At 43.2% G+C, this 23,677-nt stretch overlaps 1 protein-coding gene across 4 annotated transcripts in view; it reads right to left on the bottom strand.

Annotated features, from left to right (window-relative positions):
• Positions 1 to 1,354: 1,354 nt before the first annotated feature.
• The window catches only part of GAPVD1 (GTPase activating protein and VPS9 domains 1), a 57,362-nt gene continuing 35,039 nt past the window's right edge, over positions 1,355 to 23,677 (bottom strand). For 2 of the 4 annotated variants that reach the window (XM_054726906.1, XM_028130845.2), the window contains 16 exons: positions 23,242 to 23,382; positions 22,042 to 22,176; positions 21,486 to 21,605; positions 20,480 to 20,557; positions 19,871 to 20,241; positions 17,622 to 17,709; positions 16,602 to 16,682; positions 13,119 to 13,253; positions 11,304 to 11,433; positions 9,883 to 9,992; positions 9,399 to 9,558; positions 8,417 to 8,604; positions 7,727 to 7,940; positions 5,929 to 6,001; positions 4,818 to 5,015; positions 1,355 to 3,352 (listed from right to left, as the gene is read on the bottom strand). In XM_054726906.1, coding sequence (XP_054582881.1) covers positions 3,212 to 3,352; positions 4,818 to 5,015; positions 5,929 to 6,001; positions 7,727 to 7,940; positions 8,417 to 8,604; positions 9,399 to 9,558; positions 9,883 to 9,992; positions 11,304 to 11,433; positions 13,119 to 13,253; positions 16,602 to 16,682; positions 17,622 to 17,709; positions 19,871 to 20,241; positions 20,480 to 20,557; positions 21,486 to 21,605; positions 22,042 to 22,176; positions 23,242 to 23,382 — 2,363 coding nt within the window. In that variant the 3' untranslated portion in view covers positions 1,355 to 3,211. The remainder of the gene's footprint in view (positions 3,353 to 4,817; positions 5,016 to 5,928; positions 6,002 to 7,726; positions 7,941 to 8,416; positions 8,605 to 9,398; positions 9,559 to 9,882; positions 9,993 to 11,303; positions 11,434 to 13,118; positions 13,254 to 16,601; positions 16,683 to 17,621; positions 17,710 to 19,870; positions 20,242 to 20,479; positions 20,558 to 21,485; positions 21,606 to 22,041; positions 22,177 to 23,241; positions 23,383 to 23,677) is intronic. The other 2 variants (XM_008155296.2, XM_008155298.2) reach the window with 2 other exon arrangements.

The raw sequence follows: 23,677 nt of genomic DNA, 5'->3' as shown, positions 1-23,677 counted from the left end.
ATCTCTGTGCTCGCAGGTTGTCCGTGTGTCCCGGGCGGCCGGAGGGGCAGCCAGCGCTGCCCTTCAGTGCCGCCTCTGCGGGCTGATGTCGGAGGGGGGTGCCACTCCAGGAACTCCTACCAGTCACGGTTCAAGTTCATTCAAGAAGTTGGAAGGCAGCTAAGTGCCTAAAGTTGCGTTCACTGGCCAGAGACTCAAGTGCCCCAAGTCAGCGCAGTGGCAGCCTCTTCTATTAGGGGTTCCAAACACCCCCGGTCCTTCGGGCCACCTCCACAGTCTCACTGCACGTGAGCTACATCCCTCAGTTGATTGGCGTTCACAATACCTCAAATATCTCCACTAGTGATCTACTTTCCACTTCAAAACTGCTTCCCATTTCCCTCTAAAGTATGGCTACCGCATACAGAATAAGCCCACCAGACGTAAAAGGACCGAAGGAGGGCAAATGCTTCTCCTTGAAGAAGTAAAGCAGCCCTGGCTGGTTTGGCTCAGTGGATAGCGCATCAGCCTGCAGACTGAAGGGTCCTGCGTTCGATTCTGGTCAAGGGCACATGCCAGGGTTTCAGGCAGCCAGCCAATGATTCTCTCTCATCATTGATGTTTCTATCTCTCTCTCCCCTCTCCCTTCCTCTCTAAAATCAATAAAAATATAGTTTAAAAAAAGAAGCAAAGCAGGATGGCGAGGCAGGCGGAGGACGCTGACTCCACATCGGATCACGCCTCTGCCATCCACTCAATTCTGAGAGGGTCCTACTTTCCTCACCACTCCCACCCACATCAGAGAAAGTTCTTAAATGCCCCCTCATTTAAAACACCCACTTGGCCCAAACCGGAATTCCCAGGGCAGGCAACAGGGAACCGGTCAGACACTCGCAGTTGGCAGGATTCTGATGGCAAGAGCTGGGCTCCGTGCTGTTGGGGCCGGGGTGGGGCGGTGCGTTTGTCCTATTGCTCATGCACCTCAAATACACGTCCACTGAAAGTCCTCGTTATACAACGGCTTCCAGGAAAAGCCACGCATCGTATCTAGTGTCAGTCCCTCACAAAGCCTCCTCCTCTCACCGCGGCGATGTAATTGCCTGTATAAAAAAGGCTTTCCTAAGCAGGTTTGTAAAAGAAAGAGAAAGCAATCATTGTGACTGCGATTTGACCTGGAGCGGAGTGTTTACCAGGTTTAAAAAGGAGAATTTTACAAGACGATCTTCAATCTGTGTTTCCATTTCTTAACTTTCTCCAGAAGCAGGACCTGAACACAAAATACGACGCCCTTAGAGGCCCCTCTCCTGCCTCAGAGTAGCCCTGCACCCCAAACTCAACACCTTCTGCTCCACAGAAAAGAGCCCTGCACAGTGTCCACATCTTCATGTTTATTTCCATGGTGATAACATGGAACAGATTTAGCAACCACGGAGGGAAAGTCTCTCATTGACTGCTGAGTTAAATCCCGTAACAATGATGTTCAACTATTCCAAGTTTTCTGTTGACTTAACATTTATTGAATCAAATGCTGAAGAAAATGGACTCCCTCTAGGTCTTAGAAATTGTGTTTGACAGTCTGTCTTGTAAAGTATTTACGATGGGATTTGACTTCTCGTTCCTGGGCAAGTTTGAGCATCACAGCCCAGGAAGCACACGACCTAACACTCCAGAGGACACGTTGTAGTACTGGTTTAATTCTGAGCTCTCCCCAAAAGGCAGAAACCACATCCCACACTCCTATGCAACTTGTTATTTGGTGTTTTAAAATAAATGAATGAGAAGAGGCGGAGACATAAAGAAAACCCAGCTTCCTTCGGAGATCTGGGAGGGAGGGAGAAGACAACCTCTGTATCCATCGGCTCCAAAACGCCTGGAAGCACTGTCAGTAACGAGCTCAAGGTATGGGACCGAGTTTGTTATAAAAGAAGCTAAACGTGATTAGAAACGTACAAAGTGAAGCCAGTCGGTGGTGACCAGCTACAAGAATTGTGCTTAAAGCTTTGATGTGCCTCCTTGGCCAATTTCTCAGACACCAAAACCAACTCCTGATTAATTATCAATATACAATCAAAACAAAATCTCAAAACACATATTTTTCTTCAGAAGAGGGAATAAAGGCACAGAAACCAGCCAAAATAGATTATTTCTGTAAGAATTGTATGGTTGATTAAAATAGCTTATCACTAATAAAGCTTGGATCACTAGAGCAGACAATACAAATTAGTTGTTTTAAAAAATGACATTCATTGAATTCCTGGTCTGTGCATTCAATGTGAATCATCAAAAATATATGGCAATGAAAGGGTGGTAAGGAGTTCCATTGGGGGTTTCTATGCTATGTTTCATATTTCAGATGAGAAGTACCACAGTGAAGTATTAGCCACAACTGCTCCTTTGGATGCAGTGTATGGCGGTTAGAGATCTCTCCTCCTGAGCTCGGACATGTGCAGGGAGAAATGTCTGGGTGACGTACTCATGACGGATACCTCTCACCAAAGGCAGCCCTGGGCATCAAACCCCACACCTAGGAAGTTCAATAAACTGTATTACACTTTAATAAATATTTCTGCATATTTTTTGTTTTCTGATTTTAAGCTCAGCTTAAGTTTTGTCAAGGAAACCATTTCACAAGAGGGTACATCACAATCTACTATCAGCAATATTCCTTGTTTATTAGAATCTGAAGATGTCCATATTACATCAAATATAAATATATATTATATTTACATTTCCTTCTTAGCTTTCAATGTAGGTGAGTGTATTTATAGATAATGCCACGATGTCACCTTTAATCCTCAGGGCAGCGCCCATTCCCTCCACTGGACCCCTAGAGGGTCACACAGCATCCTGAAAGGCGTGTATGTTCTTTTTTGTTCAATAAAAGGAAAACATGAGTATCCGGGAACGGAGATCTAAAAATGTTCTAGGAGGTTCTGCTTTGTTCCTAGGAGGTCTTAGTATTTCAAATACCTGAAAAACGTGGTCCCTTTTTGCAGTACTATTCTCTACCCGGGGACAAGAAAGGACACTATGCAATTCAGAAAGGAAGAGCGGAAGGAAAGAGAACCTGCTTGTTAGCGCATTAACCTGTTTAGTAAAGATCGTTTTAAAATGTCTGGATGCTGTACAATATCATACAAAACAAGCTCCCGCCCGCAGAGCAGCTGGCACGTTTTCCCAGAGGTCGGTCTGCCGGCCGAACAGTCTGCTGCCTGGCTGGCCTGGGTCCTGGTCACTTTCGGTCATCGATAGTTTTAATGAATTCCACCGCTGCTGTGAACTGCATCCACCAGTAGGACTCCTCTCCGGACAGACAGCTGGCATAGAAGCTACTGATATACTGGACAGTGGACAGCAAACAGGGTGGGTTTGCCTAGAGAAATGAGAAATAATAGAGTCAACTGGTCAGACGTACAGCTCTGCAAAAATCTTTTAATATTCTCAAGTGTTTGTCTCTGAAAGAGACACCAGTCCTTCTGAAAGCAACCCCGAGTTCCCTTTCTGGAACTATTCTGTGAAGCCTCGCCACTGTGAGCAGCAACAGCGCACTGCAGGGGCGAGTGGGTCCTAATCCGAGCTGAACTGCCCAGAGCTTTCTTGCTTGCAGGTCACTGAGCCCCACTGGCCCCTGAGGAGGCTGAACCACCAGTGGACCTACTCAGTATCCCAGGCTTCCAGAGTGTTCGGAGGGAAATAAACGCTGCAGGCAAACTGAGTGATAGCTGGGTGGTAAGTGCAGGTAGAAGCAGCTGAGAAAGAAAACACTAAAAAGATAACAAGCCCCCTGCTGCAAGAGGTAACACAGGACACCTGCTTTCCACCTTCACATGGCGAGAAAGGACCCAGGGGTGTGAGGCGGTTAGGAAATGAGCCAAGGCCTGTTCCTTAAAGCCAGCTGACACCGGTAGTCACAGCGGAACAGGGAAGAGCAGGGCCCACGGGAGGGTTAGGAAGGCCACACACGCTGACCCTGGGGTTTCTGACTCGGAGCTGAGGCTGCAGAAATACTGGACGCATTAAGAATGCGTGAGAGAGGTGCCAGGCATACCTTAGACATCAACAGATGGGCAAGCTGACTGGAACACATGAGTGATGCACCCAAACCACATGGTTCCCCCAAAACGTTCAAAATAACTATTCAATGTTATCGTTTAGATGATGAAATTTCCATTTTAAGGACAAAATATGTCAGGGTTTTTGGTTGTTGTTAATCCTCACCTGAGGATATTTTTCCATTGATTTTTAGAGAAAGTGGGAGAGGGAGAGAGACAGAGAGAAACATCAATGTGAGAGAGACACATTGCTTGGTTGACCCACATGCCGGCCAAGGATAAAGCTTGCACCTGAGGTATGTGCCCTTGCCTGGAATCAAAGCCGGGACCCTTCAGTCCACAGGCTGATGCTCTATCCACTGAGCCACACTAGCTGGGGCTGGCAGGGCTTTTTGAAATAATATGGTACAATTACAAAATAAGAGGCCAAAGGAGGAGAGAGATGATTGGCAAATTTAGTAGTTTATGTGACAAGTACTATGAAGAACCAGGGTGAAAGGAGATGTAAAAGCACAATTTTTCTTTCACTCGTAGTTATACACTGAGCCCCAACCAAGGACTTTGGGCCCTGCTTCAAAACGCTCTTCTAGGAATCTGATCCTCCCGCCCTTTCTCCTGAAAACCCTGACTTCTGGACAGAACAACCCCTGACGCTAGACACTTTCTTTCTGGACACACAGAGCTCGAGGCCTGGGAAGAGCCACGTGTCTAACACCCTGGGACACGCGTGCCCCAACGTGCTCGATGCCAGAGGAACCCGTCTCACCACCAGTGGGGAGGGCCCACCTTTATCAGCACAAACACCAGCACAGGGACGAAGTCGTCCGCCCCGGGGACAGAGTCCTCGTTGGCCAGGCTCAGCAGGTTCATGATGGTGGAGCACATCCTCAGGATGCACTGCACCTTGTCCCGCGGGGTCTTGTAAGCGCTGATGGTTCTGATCTCTGACTGCGCAGATGGCCACGGCGCCTCCCGAAGATAAACCTAAGGGAGACCACAGACAGGCAGGCAGGTCTTTCATCTGCCCGCGACCACAGACAGCGACCACAGCACCCGCCACGGCACCCTCCACAGCACCCGCCACGGCACCCGCCACAGCACCCGCCACGGCACCCGCCACAGCACCCGCCGGGCAGGAGGCAGGGGGCGCGTGCTGCCTTTCCCCTTCTTCGGTAAAACAAGATCAGTTCCTTCACCTTCCACTGAAGATTGAAGCTTAATTTTTAAATAATTTGCTTTGCATTTTAAAGTAAAAAAAACTTAGATATTCTCTCGTGGAGGAAATGGCATCCAGTAACACAGAACCTAGAATTCATACAATTTCCATCTTTCTTAAATAGCTAGGATGGAGCTTCTCTACTGTAGCAGCTGATTCCAAAAGCACAAACAAGCTACTTTTAAAAGAAAGCAATTTATAAATTAATGTGTCTTTGCTGCAGTAGTTTTAGAAATACAAGGATTCAAACAAATCAAAGACAATTAAAAATTTTATGCTAATCAATGCTCCATTAGTGGAGATTTTCATGAAACAACCAGAAAGCTCACATACATGAAATTTCCTTGTTTTGTAAGAACTGTATGTATGGCAGGTAAAAACTCTATCACCAATAACTAAAAGGTAAGTTGGCGTCATATTCAGGTGCAACTAATCCCCCGGAGCAGCGGTTTCTGCAGCCCGGAGGCCTGGCTCGCCCTCTCCTCCACCCAGGTCCCTTCCTCGCCAGGAATTTTAATCCCCAGAGGATCTTCAAGAACTTCAGTTAGACTGAAGTTCCTCTAACGCAAACAGTGTTACATATTTTATTATATTGTGTTTCCTTGAAAAACTGGCAACATGCACACGGTACAGAGTGCAGATCTAATTGCCAACGCCTCCCGTGCTGTAACCCTGCGTTACCTCCGGGATCTGAAGCGCTCTGTGGTTGGCAGTCACCACTTTCGACAATCTCTGGATATGTTCATGAAGAACCCTGGAAACCCCGCAAAACAAATATGTAAATACATGTCAGAAAGTAAGGCACACAGTGATTCTTTAAAACATTTGAACTGTTTTAGACTTAGTTCTAGATATAGATTACAACTACCGTTGAGACCCTATCTTAGCTGTAGGTATTGTCTTGTTAAAAAGTCACATTTTTAACAGGATCTGCTCAGAAATGCTGAGTGAGTGAGGAGATGCAGTCAGAAGTCCTTCTTGCCCAGACTAGACAGCATTCAAGGAAGAGAGGAGCGTTCAGCCCACAAACTGCCTGACACACTAATTAGCAACCAGGCTACACTAACTAGCAAACAGGCTGTCATGAGAGGATCAAAAGCCAGAAGCCAACGATGCTTAGATGGAGAAGGGACTCAACACACAATCTCTCATTTCACAGGGGAGAGTAATTCGGCTTAAACAGGCGAAGGTTTAATTAAACCAGCATTCCCACTGCTGGTGTTCTTTCCAGAGGACGTGAGCTCTCCCTCTGTAACACCTGCAGAGATGCCGGGGAGGAGAAGGCAGGCACCCCCTGCTTCAAAGTGCTCTTTGCAGCCAACACAGTTGGAATGTCCCTATTCCTTACCCCACGCTGGAAGCCAAAGACTGGTGCTCTGGAGAGAAAACAGGTCCCACTTGGTGTATTAAGGACAGGGGCTCGGGGTGGGCTAACAGCCTCTGAGACTACGAACGAGTGAGAGGCAGGCTGGGACGATCCTAAACCATTCAGAGGAAAGTGAATGCTCCCAAATATACATGCAATATCTTAAAACTTCCATGAAAAAATAAAAACTTACAAAAACCACCTATGACCCCCCTGAGATGCTATTACAGGACCCTTGAGAGTCCCTGGCGCATTCAGTCACTGCTACAGCTAGGGAGCACAGTGGGCACCTCAACGGGCTTGAGGGAGAAACGGGTTGCAAAGCAATGCTCAAGACTCGCAGGGGTCCTCAAACTTTTTAAACAGGGGGCCAGTTCACTGTCCCTCAGACCGTTGGAGGGGAGTTGGAGAGTGCGGCGCACATTCCACACATGCGCACTGCGGGCCTGGGACGAGTCGGCTGCTAAGCAGGACAGGCAGCAGCGGCAAAAACACCTGGCGGGCCGGATACATGTCCTCGGCGGGCCGCATGTGGCCCGCGGGCCGTAGTTTGAGGACCCCTGCTCAAGAGAATGCAGGGGAGGTCCGGCCGGTGTGGCTCCGTGGTTTAGCATAGACCCATGAGCGAAGAGACCCGGTTCCGTTCCCGGTCAGGGCACATGCCCAGGTTGTGGGCTCGATCCCCAGTAGGGGATGTGTAGGAGGCAGCTCCGATCAATGATTCTTTCTCATCTTTGATGTTTCTAACTCTTCCTCTCTTTTCCTCTCTGAAATCAATTAAAAAAAATTTTTTTTAAATGGACAAGAGATCCATTCTAAAAAAAAAAAAAAAAGAAAGAAAATGCAGAAGAGGAAAAACAAAAATGCTAAATCCAGGCAAACAGCAGTGCCTTCCAGAAAGGCCAGCCCAATGTTGTGTACCCTTCAGCCCGAGTCCCCACATCCCCGAAAACAGGGGACAGCGTTCTTTTCACTACTGTATCCTGACGGGTGGACAATGTAACAACATGCAGTTCTCCATTAGATTCCGCTCTTACGTATAGCTCCTTAACGAATGGGCTAGCTGACATCCCCCTACGTGGTCCAACAGAGGCACTACCCGACAGCACTCACTGGTCACGGAGTATGTCCCCATCCTGATTGGGGTAGAAAGCGAGCTTGAAAATGCGATTCATCACGCTTCGCTCGATGGCCAGCTGAGCGTCCTGAAGCTGCTCCTCGCTCGCATTTTGCCAGATGACGTCCTGGGCCATCGCGCCATAGAGGAACTGCAGGAAATCTTCTACCTGAGCAGTTTTATCATCAGCTGCTGTGAGTTTCTGAAAGTCTCCAATGCAAAATAATAATTTTAAACATACACTATCTGAATAATTTTAAGAAGGAAATTGTAGAAATAACTTTAATCACTAGTTATGCAGATACTGTGCTCTTAAAGCCAAAAGTGTCTGGGCATGATTTATTTTAGGAGAATATGTGGCCAAATCATTAAAGTCAGGAGAAAGGTAAGATATAAAAGTTTAAGAATAAGGAGTGTGTTATAAAAATTATATGCTTAGGTTTAAAAATTGAGAAAAAATTGTGTGGATCCAAAACTTTACCAATTGTATCCATTTTTAAATAAACTATAGATATTCAAACCAATAAAAATAAAATTTATTTATTAAGAGACCATAAAATAACTGGGAACTTAAGGAACTGCTGCTCTTAGACATGTAGGTATTCAAACAAACTAGCAAAACAAAAATGTCCAAATCTTCCCAATGCTGTGGCCGAAGAGATGCTCAATTTAACGTGTCCAGTTACCTTGGATGAACTCCCTGATCTTCTTTTCTTTGCTCTCAAGCAGCAACCTCACACAGACGGTGGTGAAGTATCGATTGGCCACCTCCTTGTCCCGCAGCACCCTCTGCAGCAGCCTTTCCAGGTGAGCCTGCGTGGTCTGCAGTCCTTGTCGACAGCGGGTGAGATAAGCAATGTAGGGGGCCCTTTTCCTGAAAGGAAACATGCTTTGCAGGACACCAGATATATACAGTGCACGCTCTCTTTGGAAACTAAGAGTCCTAATTTTTCTTTAAAAAAACCAACAAGCATTACTTCATAGGTTTTGATTTTACACGTTAGCATGTCAGGCTGCAGACAACAGTCTGGAAGACGAATTATGCCGCCAGCTCGAGAACAGAGCTGCATGTCTGTGAAGAACAGCATCTCCTGGGCTGAGCACTCAGCTACCTAACTCACTGGTAGGGCCTCGCACCTAACAGGAAATTGATTGCTAGGGAAAACTGAAATAAGAACAAAATACAGGTTACTATACCACTAGGTCATTAAACATGCCACCAATTATTGGCAGACAGTCTAAATGTCACCATCTTAGAGCACCCGTGCCCTCAGCCTCAAAGCCCTCTTCGCTTCCTAAGCGTCTAAATTACGTGTTTCTCCTCAACTGTTAGCAAGGGGCTGGCCAGGGACAAAGGGAGCACATTCCTGGGCCTGCTCCTGCCTCCCTGGTCCAGGGAAGCTGTCCTCCCTCTCACCCCGACAAAGGGGAAAGGATGCCCTCGTTCCCCCAGGCCCCGCCTCTGCTAAAGCTCCTCTGTGCAATGCTGAAGAAGAGGGTCCTTCTGTTTGTAAGAGCTGCTCATTCATCACTACACTGCAGACTAAACAGCCAAATGTGTGCCTCAGGAATCTACGTCCAGTGGACAGAGCCAGGCACTTCCATGTAAGGACCGAGAAGATAATACTCGCTGCTGAAACAAGGTCTAGAGCGAAAGCTGCATGGTACCTGTAGTCCTCGGCGATAGAGGCCAGCAGTTTCCTGCAAGTCCTGTTATCAAAGCGGCACACACAACGCATAGTTTCCTGCAGTTGAGCCATTAAGTTCTTATCTTGTAAATTAATTGCTTCGGCTATTTGAACTTTTAAGAAGCATACAATTTCATTCTCTAAACAAAACAAAAACAAACAAGAATTCTGTTATTGCTGAGAAAATCCTCGTGCTTACCTAAGGGGTATGTCATCCCTCAGCCTTTGGGATGTTGATTCTGCTTTAGCAACGTGTCAGTAGAACTAAGCTGAACTGCCACTCTCAAATATTGAACATTTAATGAACCAGCAGTAATCGAGTGTCGTTACTGATCCTAATATAAATCTATTAAGTTAAACCATATGGAATTGCTATAAAGCTTAAATACAGTTGAATGCTGGCAATTTCATATGGTTCAACCTTCAAATACAAGAAAAAATAAATGGTCATATAGCAAACATACCTTCTGGGTCTGTGTGGTCTGGTAAACCATTCCTTGTTGAATGGCTTAGCACTGGGAAAGCAACAGAGTCCGCAGAGCAAAGAGCAAGCCTCAGTTTCTTTTTTGCATCTCTGAAAAAAGGAGTTGAAAATTCATTAATTTCTATTTCCAGATAGGATCACATTTTATGAACATTTGCTATGTAAATTAATATGCTATCTCAGGAATCAAATGTTGTAAGTGGTCATAATCAAAGGAGATTTTAAACTTACTGACACCTCACTTAAAGGAACAGGCTTTCTAGTGACCCGAGGAGCAAGGACGTAAAAGTGTTCTGGGCAAGATGTGCTATGAGAGTCAGAAAGGCGTATCTGGGAGACACGCCTCAAACTCAGAATGCGTCTACTACAGCTCTCGACAAGTGTTGATCCTGCCACTAGACAGCTCACAACCTGGCAGGAAGCCCTTTCTTACTGCTCTGTGGCTGGAGCCAAAAACTGCTCCTTTCAACTTCCAACTACTGCGGCGCCGGCCACCACCGAGGGTAGAGCGCCCCGCAGTAAGGTGTTGCCCTCCAGCAGTGCAGCTCTCTGTTCACCCCAAGAGATGCCACCAGCATGCTCTCCTCTGCTGGTGGCTGTGGCCCTTTCTGACCCCGCAGGGCATGGACCAGAGCTTCTCAGAATGTCCGAAGCTGCCATCCAAAGAAAGGAACTGAAACCCCTCAGCGAACAGGCCAAGTCTGCTCCTCCTGCAGGATCCCCACTGTCCACCCACCTGGCAGCTCCGAGTCTTTCCCTATTGGCTTGCTTCCTATAAAATGAGTAACTTACAGATTAAGCCTACCAAATGTAATATTCACCCACTCTGCAGTCTCATAAAATATATAATGGTAAAGTCATGGCTGAAACATAAAAATTGTCTGCCACTCCCTCCAATTTTACTGTAGGAAAAAAATTACAAAGCTTCATGTTTATAAATAAAATGATGTATTAGGGTCTTCTTTAAACTAATTGGGGGGAATAAATGTGAAACAACACTGGCCGTGTATTAGTGACTGTGACATCTGAGTGAGGAGGACGACAAACTGAGGGCTCCTCAGGTCTATGGGATGGCTGATCCCAGCTCCCACGCCCCCCTCATCCCCCCTGCATTTCTCACAGGGCTGGGAGCTTTACATGGGCAGAGGCTCTGCCACCTGTTTCATTTTAATGGCTTATGTGGTGCCTGTGAGCACACGAGGTTTTCCTTTATCCCTGAACTCAAGCCTTTGCTATAGGACATCCACACAGGAAGCCAAGTCTTCTCAGGAAATAGCCATTTCATTCTTATCTTTCTGCTTTATGCCTTTATTAAGTGACACAATGAATCACATGACTGAAGTGACTGTAATGGTGATGAAAAGTCCAACCCCGAAGTCCTTAATCCTGTAGAAGGAATACCTGTAGGAGTAGGCCGAGTCCTGAGGGTGGGCCGCTTGGCTCGCGGAGTCTGGGAGGTCGTCGGCGGAGATGTTTTGCAGTGCTTCATCTCGAGGAGAATCGTGTGCACTTTCCCCGTCACCCATAACCTCTAAACAAAGCCCACCCCCAAAAGGATAATAAGCAGCTTAATCTGAAATGTTCTGGCACCAGAAGTTATTCTGAGCAACTCAGTGATAAATTAGCATTGTGCTTTACACAACAAGATATTTATAGCAATGATAATATATCAAGAGACCACTTTCTGAGAAGAGAATGATTTTACTTCTTATACCAATCCTAATTGAAAACAATGAAAGTCTTTATTTAATAATAATAATCCTATATAATAAAAGCCTAATATGCTAAGTGTCTGGTCGTCTGGTCGGCTATTCAACCAATCAAAGCATAATATACTAGTGATATGCTAAGGCCGCTCAACCACTCGCTATTGTGTGCACTGACCACAGAGGGCAGACAATCGACCAGTCGACCAGTCACTATGACCACCAGGGGGCAGATGCTCCAACCAGTAAGTTAGCTTGCTGCTAAGGTCCAGCAGATCGGGACTGAGTGAGACAGGCTGGACACGCCCTGGAGCCCTCCTGCGGTCCCTCCCCAGCTGGCCAACCTCCCACGTCCCTCCCCAGCCCCAATCGTGCACCAATGGGGTCCCTCAGCTTGGCCTGCGCCCTCTAGCAATCTGGGACCCCTCGGGGGATGTCAGAGAGCCGGTTTTGGCCTGATCCCACAGGCCAGGCCGAGGGACCCCACTGGTGCATGAATTCATACACCAAACCTCTAGTAGTAATAGTAGTAATAATAATAGTAATAATAATAATAATAACAACAACAACAATCTGGGCTTGGCTGGTGTGGCTCAGTTGGTTGTCATCCTATGCACCAAAAGGTTGCCAGTTTGATTCCTGGTCAGGACATATGCCCCAGTTTTGGGTTCGATCAGTTCCCCTGTAGGGGTGTGTGCAGGAGGTAATCAAATGATGTTTCTCTCTCATATCTATGTTTCTCTCTCTTTCCCTCTCCCTTCCTCTCTCTCAAAAAAATAAATAAAAACATATTTTTAAAAAATATTACTACTCCATAATCGGAATCACTGAGCCACAGAACTAAAAGGGGTCTCAAAAATCGTTTTACATAACCCCTCATTTTATGGACACGGAATCCTCCCATAGAAGACAGCTGCAAACCCCTTGGCCAGCCATGGCTCCCCAGGGCTTCTCCCTCTGCCTAGGACTGAGTTGGGGGTGAACTCACAAATGCAGCCAGGACAGATCTGTGGTTCCACACTTGTTTTTATGTTTTTAACGGATCAATTTAGATAAGATATGCATATATAAAATCAAAAGGAATAAAAAGTTCCTTAGTGTAATAAAGATACTGTGCTTGTATAGGAAAAAAATCTTTATTCTTAGGAGATAATTTCAAATGCTTTAGGAAAAACTAGAGAGAGAGAAATGTGGGAAAAGGTTAACAACTGATAAGTCTGGGCAGAGGGAATGTGGACCTGCATTGTACTACTTTTTCAACATTTCTGTTATTTAAAAACTTTTCAAAACAAAAGCTGTGCTAAGTTCACCTCTCTCCAGACTCCCCCTTAGTGTCTCTTCTCCCAGTGCACATACAAGCAGCGTACAAGTTATGCTTTATATACTTCTGGTTCCTCTGCATTTATTTTAAGAATTATATCATATTTTTCAGACAGCAATTCAAAAGTAGCACTATTAATTCAGATCATCTTTATCACTGTGATACAAAGGTTACTATTCAAATCTTTACCACGGTTATCACCTGCATTGTCATAGTGGCCCATTGCTCCTTCACTGGGGCTGGTTCGCTTAATGGCGTTCCTGTATTTGTCCAGAATGTCCTCAGCGGCCTGAACTTGTGCACTGAGTCTAGGGCTGGGATCATCTGCAGGGAAAGGAGAGTGAGAGAATTAGCTCCCTTCGGTTTGTACCAACTCTGATGTTAGTACGACACCAGGAGCATAATCCCAAAGGCCGATTAGGAGGTAAGACTTAAAAAGAGCACATATCTCAGTGTTAAGAGGCACCATGCAGCTGCCTACTCCTCCCATTTCTGGGTCTGAGAGCCTTGCCAAAGCACGGAATTGGGAGAATTAAATCCACTTTCTCATCATCGCCAGAATTCCACATGACAGTGTCAAAAAGTTCAGTGCGGACTGAATGGATGATGGGTTTCTAAAGTGCTTACACTCAAACCATTGGTATTAGCAACTCATGCTAACAGAACTTCCCACAATGCAATTTTATATGCAGACTTCATTTACTCAGACATCTCCATGCTGAAGGAACAAAGAAGTATTCAAACTGAGAATTAAAGCCTTTTAAGTAATAATAAAAATTGCCTTCCTCCAGTCTTCCTGGATTTCTCTCTCTACACCAGATTTGAAAACTTCCGATTTTCATATGCTATCTCACTGGATCTCACCATGACAGTGCAGCTGCTGGAACAGAGCACTTTTGTGCATGCAATGGAGTCAGAGGCACTCCCAGAGAACCTAGACATTGCTGGGGAGTGCTGGAATTGTACCTGGGGTGCACAGAGAAAAAGCTTATCACAATCACAGCACAGCACTGTTTACTGACAGGACTGCCATCCTGTCGGCAAAATCAGCACATTGCAATGTTTTCCTGTAGTCAAGGTAATGAACAGTTATCAAAGCAAAGAACTGCTATAGATCTATGGGACACAGAAAGTTCCAGAGTGAAATGCAAACTCCTGCGATAGATCTAGGCCAAGCAGGCGGCTACCATAAATGTCCACATTCTGGTAGAATCCCATTTTTAAAAAAGTCTAAAATCACGTGAAAGTCACTAGAATTTATATATGTGTGTGTTAATAGCAGCTACCATTTATTGAGCACTGACCACATGCCAGGAACTGTGCTAAGCACCTTATATGAGCAATCTCAACCAATCATCACAATTACTCCATAGGGAGGTACTACTATCACCCCATTTTACAGAAAAGGAAATCGAGGTATAGAGAGGCTAAGTACTTATGCTCATAGGCTCTTCTTTATTTTTTCCATGAAAATAATATTTTTATTTCTGTCTCCGTAAAATTGTAGTAAACAGAGGATTTCCAAAGTAATGTAATCTTTCTGCTATAATGACATTTGAATGCCAGATCAGCATCATAATCTGATCTTCAAAATGTAAACTGAAAAATCTTTATTGTTACAAAATCTTTTTGTGGAGGGCGAGTACTTTTTGCTATTGGTTTTCAGTGCTGTTGAGACTTTTGAAAAAGGGACAACAGAATTTGGCTAACTATAGTGAAGCCATAATGTTGCTTATAGACTTTATTTCTATAATGCCATTCTTAAAATTTTTATCCAAAGAAAATAATGAAAACAAACAAAAAATGCTACATATATGAAGCTGTGAGCAGTTATTTTCATAGTAAAAGTTGGGTACAATTTAAATATCCAAAAGCAAGAGAATGTTCACACTGCAGTAAAATCAGATGATAGATTATCGTAGAGTCAATAACAACTACTAAAAATAATCACTGTCTAGTAGAAACTGGGAGAGGGTTTATGAATTAACATGTGTTAAAAGAATACAGTTACATACATAATCTGATTAAATCATGAAAAGCCATGTACAAACACACAAAAAAGACTGGGAGAGAACATGAAAAAAAAACACAAGAATAGTTAGCATGGTGGTATTATGGGCAGACTGTTAAGAAATTTCCTTCCATAGCATTTTAAAATAGATTTAATAATTTCCAATGGGTCATTAGTTAGGATTGGGTAGAAGTTTTTGCACCAGTGGAGAAGTTAAATGGCTTGAATTGAACAGAAAGAAAATGAAATACTTTATTTAAAATTTTATTGTACTCTACCTAGCTTCCAGTTTAAGAACCAAGAACCAAGAAAAATATATTGCCCAAAGTCAAGTAAAAAATAATTTATAACTTCTCCAAAATTATCAATTCAACATTGTAAAAACACGAGATTTCATGAAGAGATTCCACTCTGCAAACTTGGTGGTGTCCTAACACTAGGAAAATGGTCAAGAAACACAAGTATCTTGCCAAAAAGAAGCCTTTCCAACGTGTCTCAGACAGTAGGTTCCTGAAGAACAGGGGTCATGTGTGAATTGACTTACTACCCACGCCACTTAGCACAGTGTCCAGCATGAGTCAGATGTTCAACAAGTATTGGCTGACTGAATAAGAGGGGCTTGACTGCTCTCAGCAGGGACGGTGGCCTGGAAGCACAGGGCCTGCTGTTCAAAACCCTTTATCCAGGAAAGTCATGCATCAAAGCAGGGATGTGTGCTAGGCCAAGGAATTACATCTAAATTTAACAGAACTAGACATTAGAATATCATGCATTACAATGGGATTCTACCTGTACTATGCTGAGCTTTGAGGAGGATGTTCTTTTGAAACCTATCCCATTTCTAAATAAAACTCTTCATTTTAACTTAGAATGTAATGTCAAATCAAGATAAGAAAAAAAGAGGTGAGAAATGAATTTCCCTGTATATAATTTACAGTACACAGCTATCAAATTCAAGGCTGAGTCCTTAACACTACTTTTCACACTCTTTCCTTTCATGGTGCTCAATCATAATGTGCCAAGAACAAGCTGTAAAAATACAAATGCTGAATAAGGTAAGAACCCAACCCCTAGTTGTATTTTCCTTGGGTTAGAGAGCAATGGTAAACTGATTCAAGCTGTAAAAATTGGTAAAGTTTATAAATTTATTATATTGTTTGAACAAACACCTTATTATGAAAAAAGGAAATGATTAGGTAAAACAGAATTTCACTATGATCCTGAATAATCAAGAGCTACAGATAAAAATAAATTTAGAGTTCCATGATCAACGTTAGCGAAAATTATTCAATCAATGATCCAAAGATATGGCATGCACAGAGCTAAAACCATCACCACACTTTCCTAAAAGGCACTACGTGGCATCATCCCACTAAGATGTCGAATTGTAGGGTGTGTCTAGAGGCCCAGGACCAGGGGCCTCACCAGAAATGGAGGTTATGATAATGAGGATGATGATGGTGATGGCGGTCTACAGGAAGAGCACACAGATTCACTGTGGCCGCCAACTGGAAACCACAGAGCTATGAAGAACATACTCCCCACTGTACACACACAGACACACTCTTCTAAAAAGGCAACGCTTATGGCACCCAAGAAAAAGTGTTATGAAATATGTGCTCTGGGAATGAAGGAGCCAGGAAGTCCATGGGTCTACAAACCTGTGAGTGTTGAGAATCTGTCAGGCCCCAGATCATCTTTGTCTTTTTCTTGTTTTTCTTTCTTTCTAAATGGTATGGGAGCTGGAAATTAAATAAAGTCAGTAGTGTGACATACAACATACTGCACTACTCGGCAGACAGCAGTCATTCTGGAGTTAACTGGTGTGCCAACATTTCTAAGTGAAAGGAAGGTGAAAAGTTTAAAAGCTAAGAAATCCCAAGTGTCAATTGATAATCGTTCTTAAAATAGCATTGAAGATTCTTAAAGAAGCGTTCAGAGTCATTGGCCACAGGAAGAATGATTTAACGGGAATCTATTGGGACTAAATCAAAACCACTGCCTCTTAACCTCCGCTCAGAAACAACACATTCAAAACTCTGAGCCATGCTCTCCTCGTCCTCAAGTGGCTGGAGTACGGCGAAGGCGGTGCAGCACCCGAGCGCCGCAGGGCTGAGAAGAGGCCTTCAGAAGAAGTCCCTAACTCCAATCCTGGATGATCTCTCCTTTCAGGAAGAGATACTTTTGCAAACTCAAATCTCAATGTCTACTAGTATGATGCCAGGCTATTCACAAAAGAAGCAAACAATTTTATACAACTGCCTTCCAAAATAAACACTAATGTTCAGGGTATAAACAATCTCAAAGCACATAAACATTAAAAACTTAAATTTATTCCAGGAATGTAAAGGATGAATTTCAAATTTTCAGTTTAATTACTGATAGCATCCCTTTTTTCCTGCAATAATTACTGGCAATACATATGTCAAAAGTCCTACATGTCTAACATCAGGGTACATGATATTTAAACAACCGCTTGCATGACTTCCATTTATGAAACCACTACCACTTCCTGCAAAGAATAAGCTAAAGCTCTGCCTTAGCATCCACCTGCGCAAAAACAGCTGGAAACAAGCCCAGCAAACCTTAGGGAGAGAAGAGCTGAGATGCGGGCTCGGAGAGAGATTTCGGGGCTTTGCTTCTGGTTGCTAATATGGCATTCTAATATTTTATAAAATTACCTTTAGGCATGGCAGAAACAAAACGCTTTCTCCACCAAGGTCTGTTCCTGTCTGATTTCTCATCATCGCTATCTTTGCGTTCTTCAGTCTGTAGGAAAAGTTTGATGATTTATTTGGAGTTGGGCAGCAGGCAAATTACTACGAAAAGGATTTCAGTTAGTCTATGAAATACAAATACCCCTCAGGTTTGTCTTAAAAGCAAAACTGTTCTTATTGCTGTAGAGGAAGCTTCGGGAACATGGAAGTATACCTTTAAACCAGACTAGGATCTGCTTGAGGGCAGGCACTATCTCATCAGTGAGTCAACTCAGAGCCTATAATGGAGCCTAGCACAGAGTAGGCACTTAATACAGTCTTAGGAGTAAGTGCAATGCAAATCAAGTCTAGAAGGGTAATAGAGATGGTAGCAGTAGTATCCTATATAATAAAAGGCTAATATGCAAATCGACCAAACAGTGGAACAACCAGTCACTATGACGCACACTGACCACCAGGGGGCAGACGCTCAATGCAGGAGCTGCCCCCTGGTGGTCAGTGCGCTCCCACAGGGGGAGTGCCGCTCAGCCAGAAGCCCTGAGCTGGGCTCATGGCTGGCAAGCGCAGCAGCAGTGGCAGAAGCCTCTCCTGCCTCTGTAGCAGCGCTAAAGATGTCTGACTGCCTAAGCCAGCAGTTGGACATCCCCCAGGGCTCCTGGACTGTGAGAGGGCACAGGCCGGGCTGAGGGACCCCTGTAAATGCATGAATTTCGTGCACCGGGCCTCTAGTTAAGTAATAAAACCCAGTCTGTACTGTGTGCCAAACACTGAGTGTAAGGATATATGTTATCTCATTTAAACCTCACAGTAGCCTTAGGATATAAATACTATTATTAAGTCCTTTCTGTAGATGAGAAATATGAGGCTAAAAAAGGTTATTACTCATCTTCTCCAAAGTTATACAGCCTGTGTGTGGCACAGCTGGGACTCAAGCCTAGATTCTGACCAACTTCAAAGTTCATGTTTTGATCATCAGTTATGTTCAGTTATCATTAAGACCACGTATCAGTAGTCAATCATGTACCTTAAACAAATCATTTAATATCTGTTTCTTCACCTACAAAACTGGAACTAAAAATATTTTCTCTAAGGGCATCCTTGTAGATGAGGTGTCAGAACCCAAGGAGACAGATGAGGGCATCCGTGGGCGACGGTTTAGCAGTGGGGATGGGATATTGACTACATACATGAGGATTGATCAAGTAAGTATATGCATGAAGAATAATGAAAACGGGTTTCTATTGCAGAAGGGAGTTACAAATATGGGAAGGGAGAAAGATGAAATAAACTATTATTTTTAGAAAAGAATGAAATATATAGGTGTACGTTCATAGTTCTCTACATATAAAGGGAAAGATACATATAAAAATAAATACACATGTGAATGTGTGTATGCACATGTATATTCACACACACTCTCTCCCCATGGCTTTGTCTACTATGAGGTCCTGGGAGTAGCAACACTCCTACAGCAAAGAGCACACCTAGTATCCAGATCTCCGTTTCTAAAAACCATTTTCTACTAAAAGGAACAAGGGTTCCTTGGAGAAACGGCTGATCCAGGACTAGGACAGACACAGTACAATAAAAGCTTATAACATTTTGTGCCAAAAGGAAAGAAATACTCAAAGAATGATGGCAGCATATCAAAAGAACCTCTGACAGCTTGAAGGGGCTCCCACTGAACAAATCGGGGACAAAAATAATGACAGTAACAAACCCACTGACTAAAACAGAGAACCATGGGACCATCAATATAATGAATAAGTAAGTAAATTAAAACTTTGATGAAGAACAAAATAAAAAATAATGCCTCATTGAAAAAAATAATAGCTAACCATCTCAGAAAGAAATTAGAGGTTTAAATTAAATTTGATATAAAATTATTTGGAAAAAGTTAGAAGTATCATAAAAATGCAAGATACAACACTACAAAAACAAAGTACTAGAGGTTTCCTATGGATAAGGTTGTGGATATACTTGACAAATCATCTTTAACACGTTAAGCGCCCAGTCAGTCACCGGTGACTGACACTATACTTTCCGTCCGGAAGACAAAACAGGCTGGGCGCTTAAAGTGTTAATGATGACTACTGTCCATTCTTAACCCTAGATGTATATAATCCATGTTAACTTCAGATATTAAGAGAATTAGGCAGACAGACATTAAAGCTGACCACATCAGCAAATTCTCCGTGGCCTGTGTCCCATACCTCTCCTCGTGAGGAGTCCTTACTCGGGGATGAAGATGACGAATGAGGTGCAGCCACCAAAGAGGTAGCACCAATGGCTGCAGCTGGAGGGAGCTCTCGCTCTTCATTCCCTGGGCGGCGGTTCCAGCTGGGGTCACTCATGGGTCTCCGGACGGAAGATACTATGTCAGAGCTCCTGCTGCGAACTAATCTCTCGGGGTAAGAATGCCGCTGCTTGAATGCCTCCATTTCGGCTGGAGTTAAACCATGGGAACCAAAATTTGGCAGCCTGGCCTCATTTCCTCCCACAGCTCCTTCCAGGATCGGAGGATCTGGTGGTGGATGCGAAGGCCTGGCATAGTGAACTTTTGGCCTTACCACAGCAGAAGCCCCTGGAACACAGGGGGAAAAGTTTGCAACTGAAACACAACTGATCTAACCAAGGCATTATTAACAATGGGCTTTGGTTGCCTACTTCTGACTCTGATAAGACAAGAGTCAAAAAGCTCACTTGATGATCATTTCACAATATTTACAAATATTGAATCATTATGTTGTACCCTTGAAACGAATATAATACTATATGTCAATTACATCTCAATTTTTTAAAAGTTCACTTGACTAGTTTACCTTCATGTGAAGACAGTGGGTCAAACATGGCGAGCAGAGACTCTGATTGAGAAGGGGGAGAGGTCAGGTGGTGGGCGCCTAAAACAGACAAAACAGTGAGACCGAGTCAGAACTCAGGACTCAATGAGAGTTTCAACAGTGAAAATGGTTTTGACATTTTCCACACTCTTCAAACTTTTTTCATCAATTAGAGCTTGAGTGGCATATAAGGAAAAAAGAAGAATCTAATAAAGATCAAATTCTGATTACTCCAAATTCATTTTATGTTTTTTCTACATATATGGGTTTTAATTACATTTAAGTGGTCTATCATCTATCTGCCTGCTACTTTTGATAGCCAAATTATATCATAGTTAATGCAAAGATCACAGAGGCAGATGTAAATCTTCAAAATTTTCAGAATGTCACAACTTCCCTGAGCCTCAGCTTCTGCCTATACAAAGAGGGGCAACACTACCTACAGAAGGAGTAGGAAATAAAAAGTTGGAAAATTTGAAATTCTAATACTGCTCTCAGCATATGACAATTTATTAAATAACTCATATTAATATGAATACTACTTCCTGGCTGGATGGGTCAGTGGTTGAGCATTGACCTATAAACCAGGAGGTCACGATTCGATTCCCAGTCAGGGTACATGCCTGGGTTTCGGGCTCGATCCCCAATGTAAAAATAACTACATAAATTCTAATAAGTGGTTATATCAAAATTCATTTAGCCATTCTGGTTTTTAATGATTAGGTTATTTCTAAATTATTTGCAAATATTAATGTTATGAAGAACACCTCTGTGCATAAGACATTCTCCATACATGGAACTATTTCCTTATGACTGATTCCTAACGTGGACCAAATCTGGTATGTGAACTTTTAAGGCCTTACATACGTATTGCCAAATTATGCCCCAAAGTGTTATAACAATTGATATCATCACCAGCAATGCGTGAGATTGCCAGTTTCACCATGAATGTGACTGTTTAAAAAGTCATCTCATTTTCCCTTCTTACCATGAGTTACTTCATCCATGTCTGGACTAGTGACAGAATCTTTACCCCCAAAGTCAGAGCTGCACTCAGATCTCAGGTCTTCAATCTTATTGGGAATATCCTCAGAGGTTGCACTTATGCCTTTAAAAAAGAAAGCAAAAAATAAACAGCAAGAAGAATAAAATAACCACACAAAAAGTATATGAGATTTGGAGAAATATAAATATTCTCAAATTTTTCTGCCCTACTTCTAAACATGTGAGTTATTGCTTAAATACATTTGCCTGGACTTGGCAACATAACCAGAATTACCATGTGCTATCTAAACACAGTAACGGAGCTACCAAGAACAGACAGAGCAGTAGAGGGGACACATCCAGACTGTTTGCCAGTTACTTCAACAGGCTCTATAAAGCTACACATTAAATTCTCAGATTTAAGGGCCCATAAAAATAATTTTGTTTCCTAAAAATTACTCAGCTCTTAAATAAAACCTATTTCTTTGCTATCAACTTTGTAAATGGAGATGTGGGAACACACCTTGAGATCCTTATTCCTTAAAACAAGACAGACATACCCGACACAACACTGAGGCCTGGTGTGCTGGGGCGGGAACTGACCTCCCTGACATCCGTATCATCAGATGTGCTACCCAGTCCCGAACAGCTCTCCAATTCCTGCAGACGCTCCTCCTGCTTTAGATCTGGGGCCTCTAAACAGAAGACGTGAGGTGTCACATTAGTGATTGTTAGCATGCCAGTTTTAGCTTGTGACCCAGATGATGAAAGCTACCAGGGCATGAATGAAACCAGTGTAAATAGATTTCTAAGTCTGGGCCAGTTAGCAAAGTTAGTAGATCAAGTGTTAAGAAAGTCAAGGTTGTTATTTTCAGCCCCAATCTAGGCCAGTTAGTTGTGCAAAAATGAAAACTTCTTCCAGGTCACTAATCTCATAGTATGTGTTCTTGGTTAGCAAGTCAACTAAACAAGAGAATATGAAATAACCTAGCATTAAATCAACCACTTTCTAAAAAACAACTCCTATGGATGCTCAACAGGTAGTGAGCCAATCCTCACTACATCCTTATGTAAGGTTAGCATGTCTGAGTATGTTAACGTTATTCAACACATATAGGATCACTTTATTATTCTTGAGCCAAGCAGATCAGACAGAATGTAATTCAGACATAGTTATTTATATTTGCATTCTGGTAGTTGACATTTAGTTGAAGGCAAAGATTTATCTTCATAATCGGGGGGGGGGGAGTAGAAATGCAATACATAAGAAAAAACGAAGTACAAAACACTTCATATACATTTATAATAATTCTGCACAAAATAATTTGCAGTACTCCAGAGTCTGAATTTCAGCACATTTCAAAAATACATTCGATATCTTTTAAAGGGTCAAGTTCTCCCCATGTAAATCTAAACATGCTTACCAGGTATCCAACCACTCAGGGTTCCTATTTTGTGTTGAGTTCATGGGAGAGGCTGGACTCAATCCACACAGAACTCTGATGAGTTACTAACAGTTGCTTCCAAAAGAACTGAACAGTCAGAAAGCACCTGCCATCTTAGCCCAGGCCATTCAAAACTGCATTTTTTCTTGATGAAAGAAAATGCCTTATACTAATTTCCCATGTGAAATTCTTAGCAATTGCATTGCCTCATACTTGTCAAATGTAAATCTGACAAAATGTCCATAATACAGAAATTAGAATACCTTACATTTAAAACGTCTGTGCAAATCAAAATGCAAATGACAGCATACTAACCTGAGTCACTTGGCAAAACCTCTACACTCCAAGCTTCGCTTGTTGTCTCTGATATGGTAGAACCAGTGCAGGGGTCAAGAAGCACTGACCCTGACCCTGGCAGGCACAGTAAACTGCCTAACATGTTCTCTGCTGCTGCACCTGTATAACCAGTGGGGAGCAAAGGGTTAACAAAGGTCCTGATGGAGAGCAATGATAACGGAGAAAAGCCAAACACTAACCCTCACAAAACCTCTCTACTCTAGCCACAAGAAAGGAGCCAAGGTAAGAGCAATTTCAATCAATAACACCACTAAAAACGCACATTTCCCACTGTGGTCACAGTGACTCGAGCTCTTTTTCATCCTTTGCCTCCTGTGCACCTTGAACTCTCCGTAGAGAAAACACATTGTTGAATCAAGTCATTTCAACTAGCTTTCACCTTGGTTTTTCAGCA

This window comes from Eptesicus fuscus, chromosome 15 (assembly GCF_027574615.1).
Source record: "Eptesicus fuscus isolate TK198812 chromosome 15, DD_ASM_mEF_20220401, whole genome shotgun sequence".
In the NCBI taxonomy this organism is placed as follows: Eukaryota; Metazoa; Chordata; class Mammalia; order Chiroptera; family Vespertilionidae; genus Eptesicus; species Eptesicus fuscus.
The sequence above is the reverse complement of the archived record's forward strand: the minus strand, read 5'-3'. Positions and strand labels throughout refer to the sequence as shown.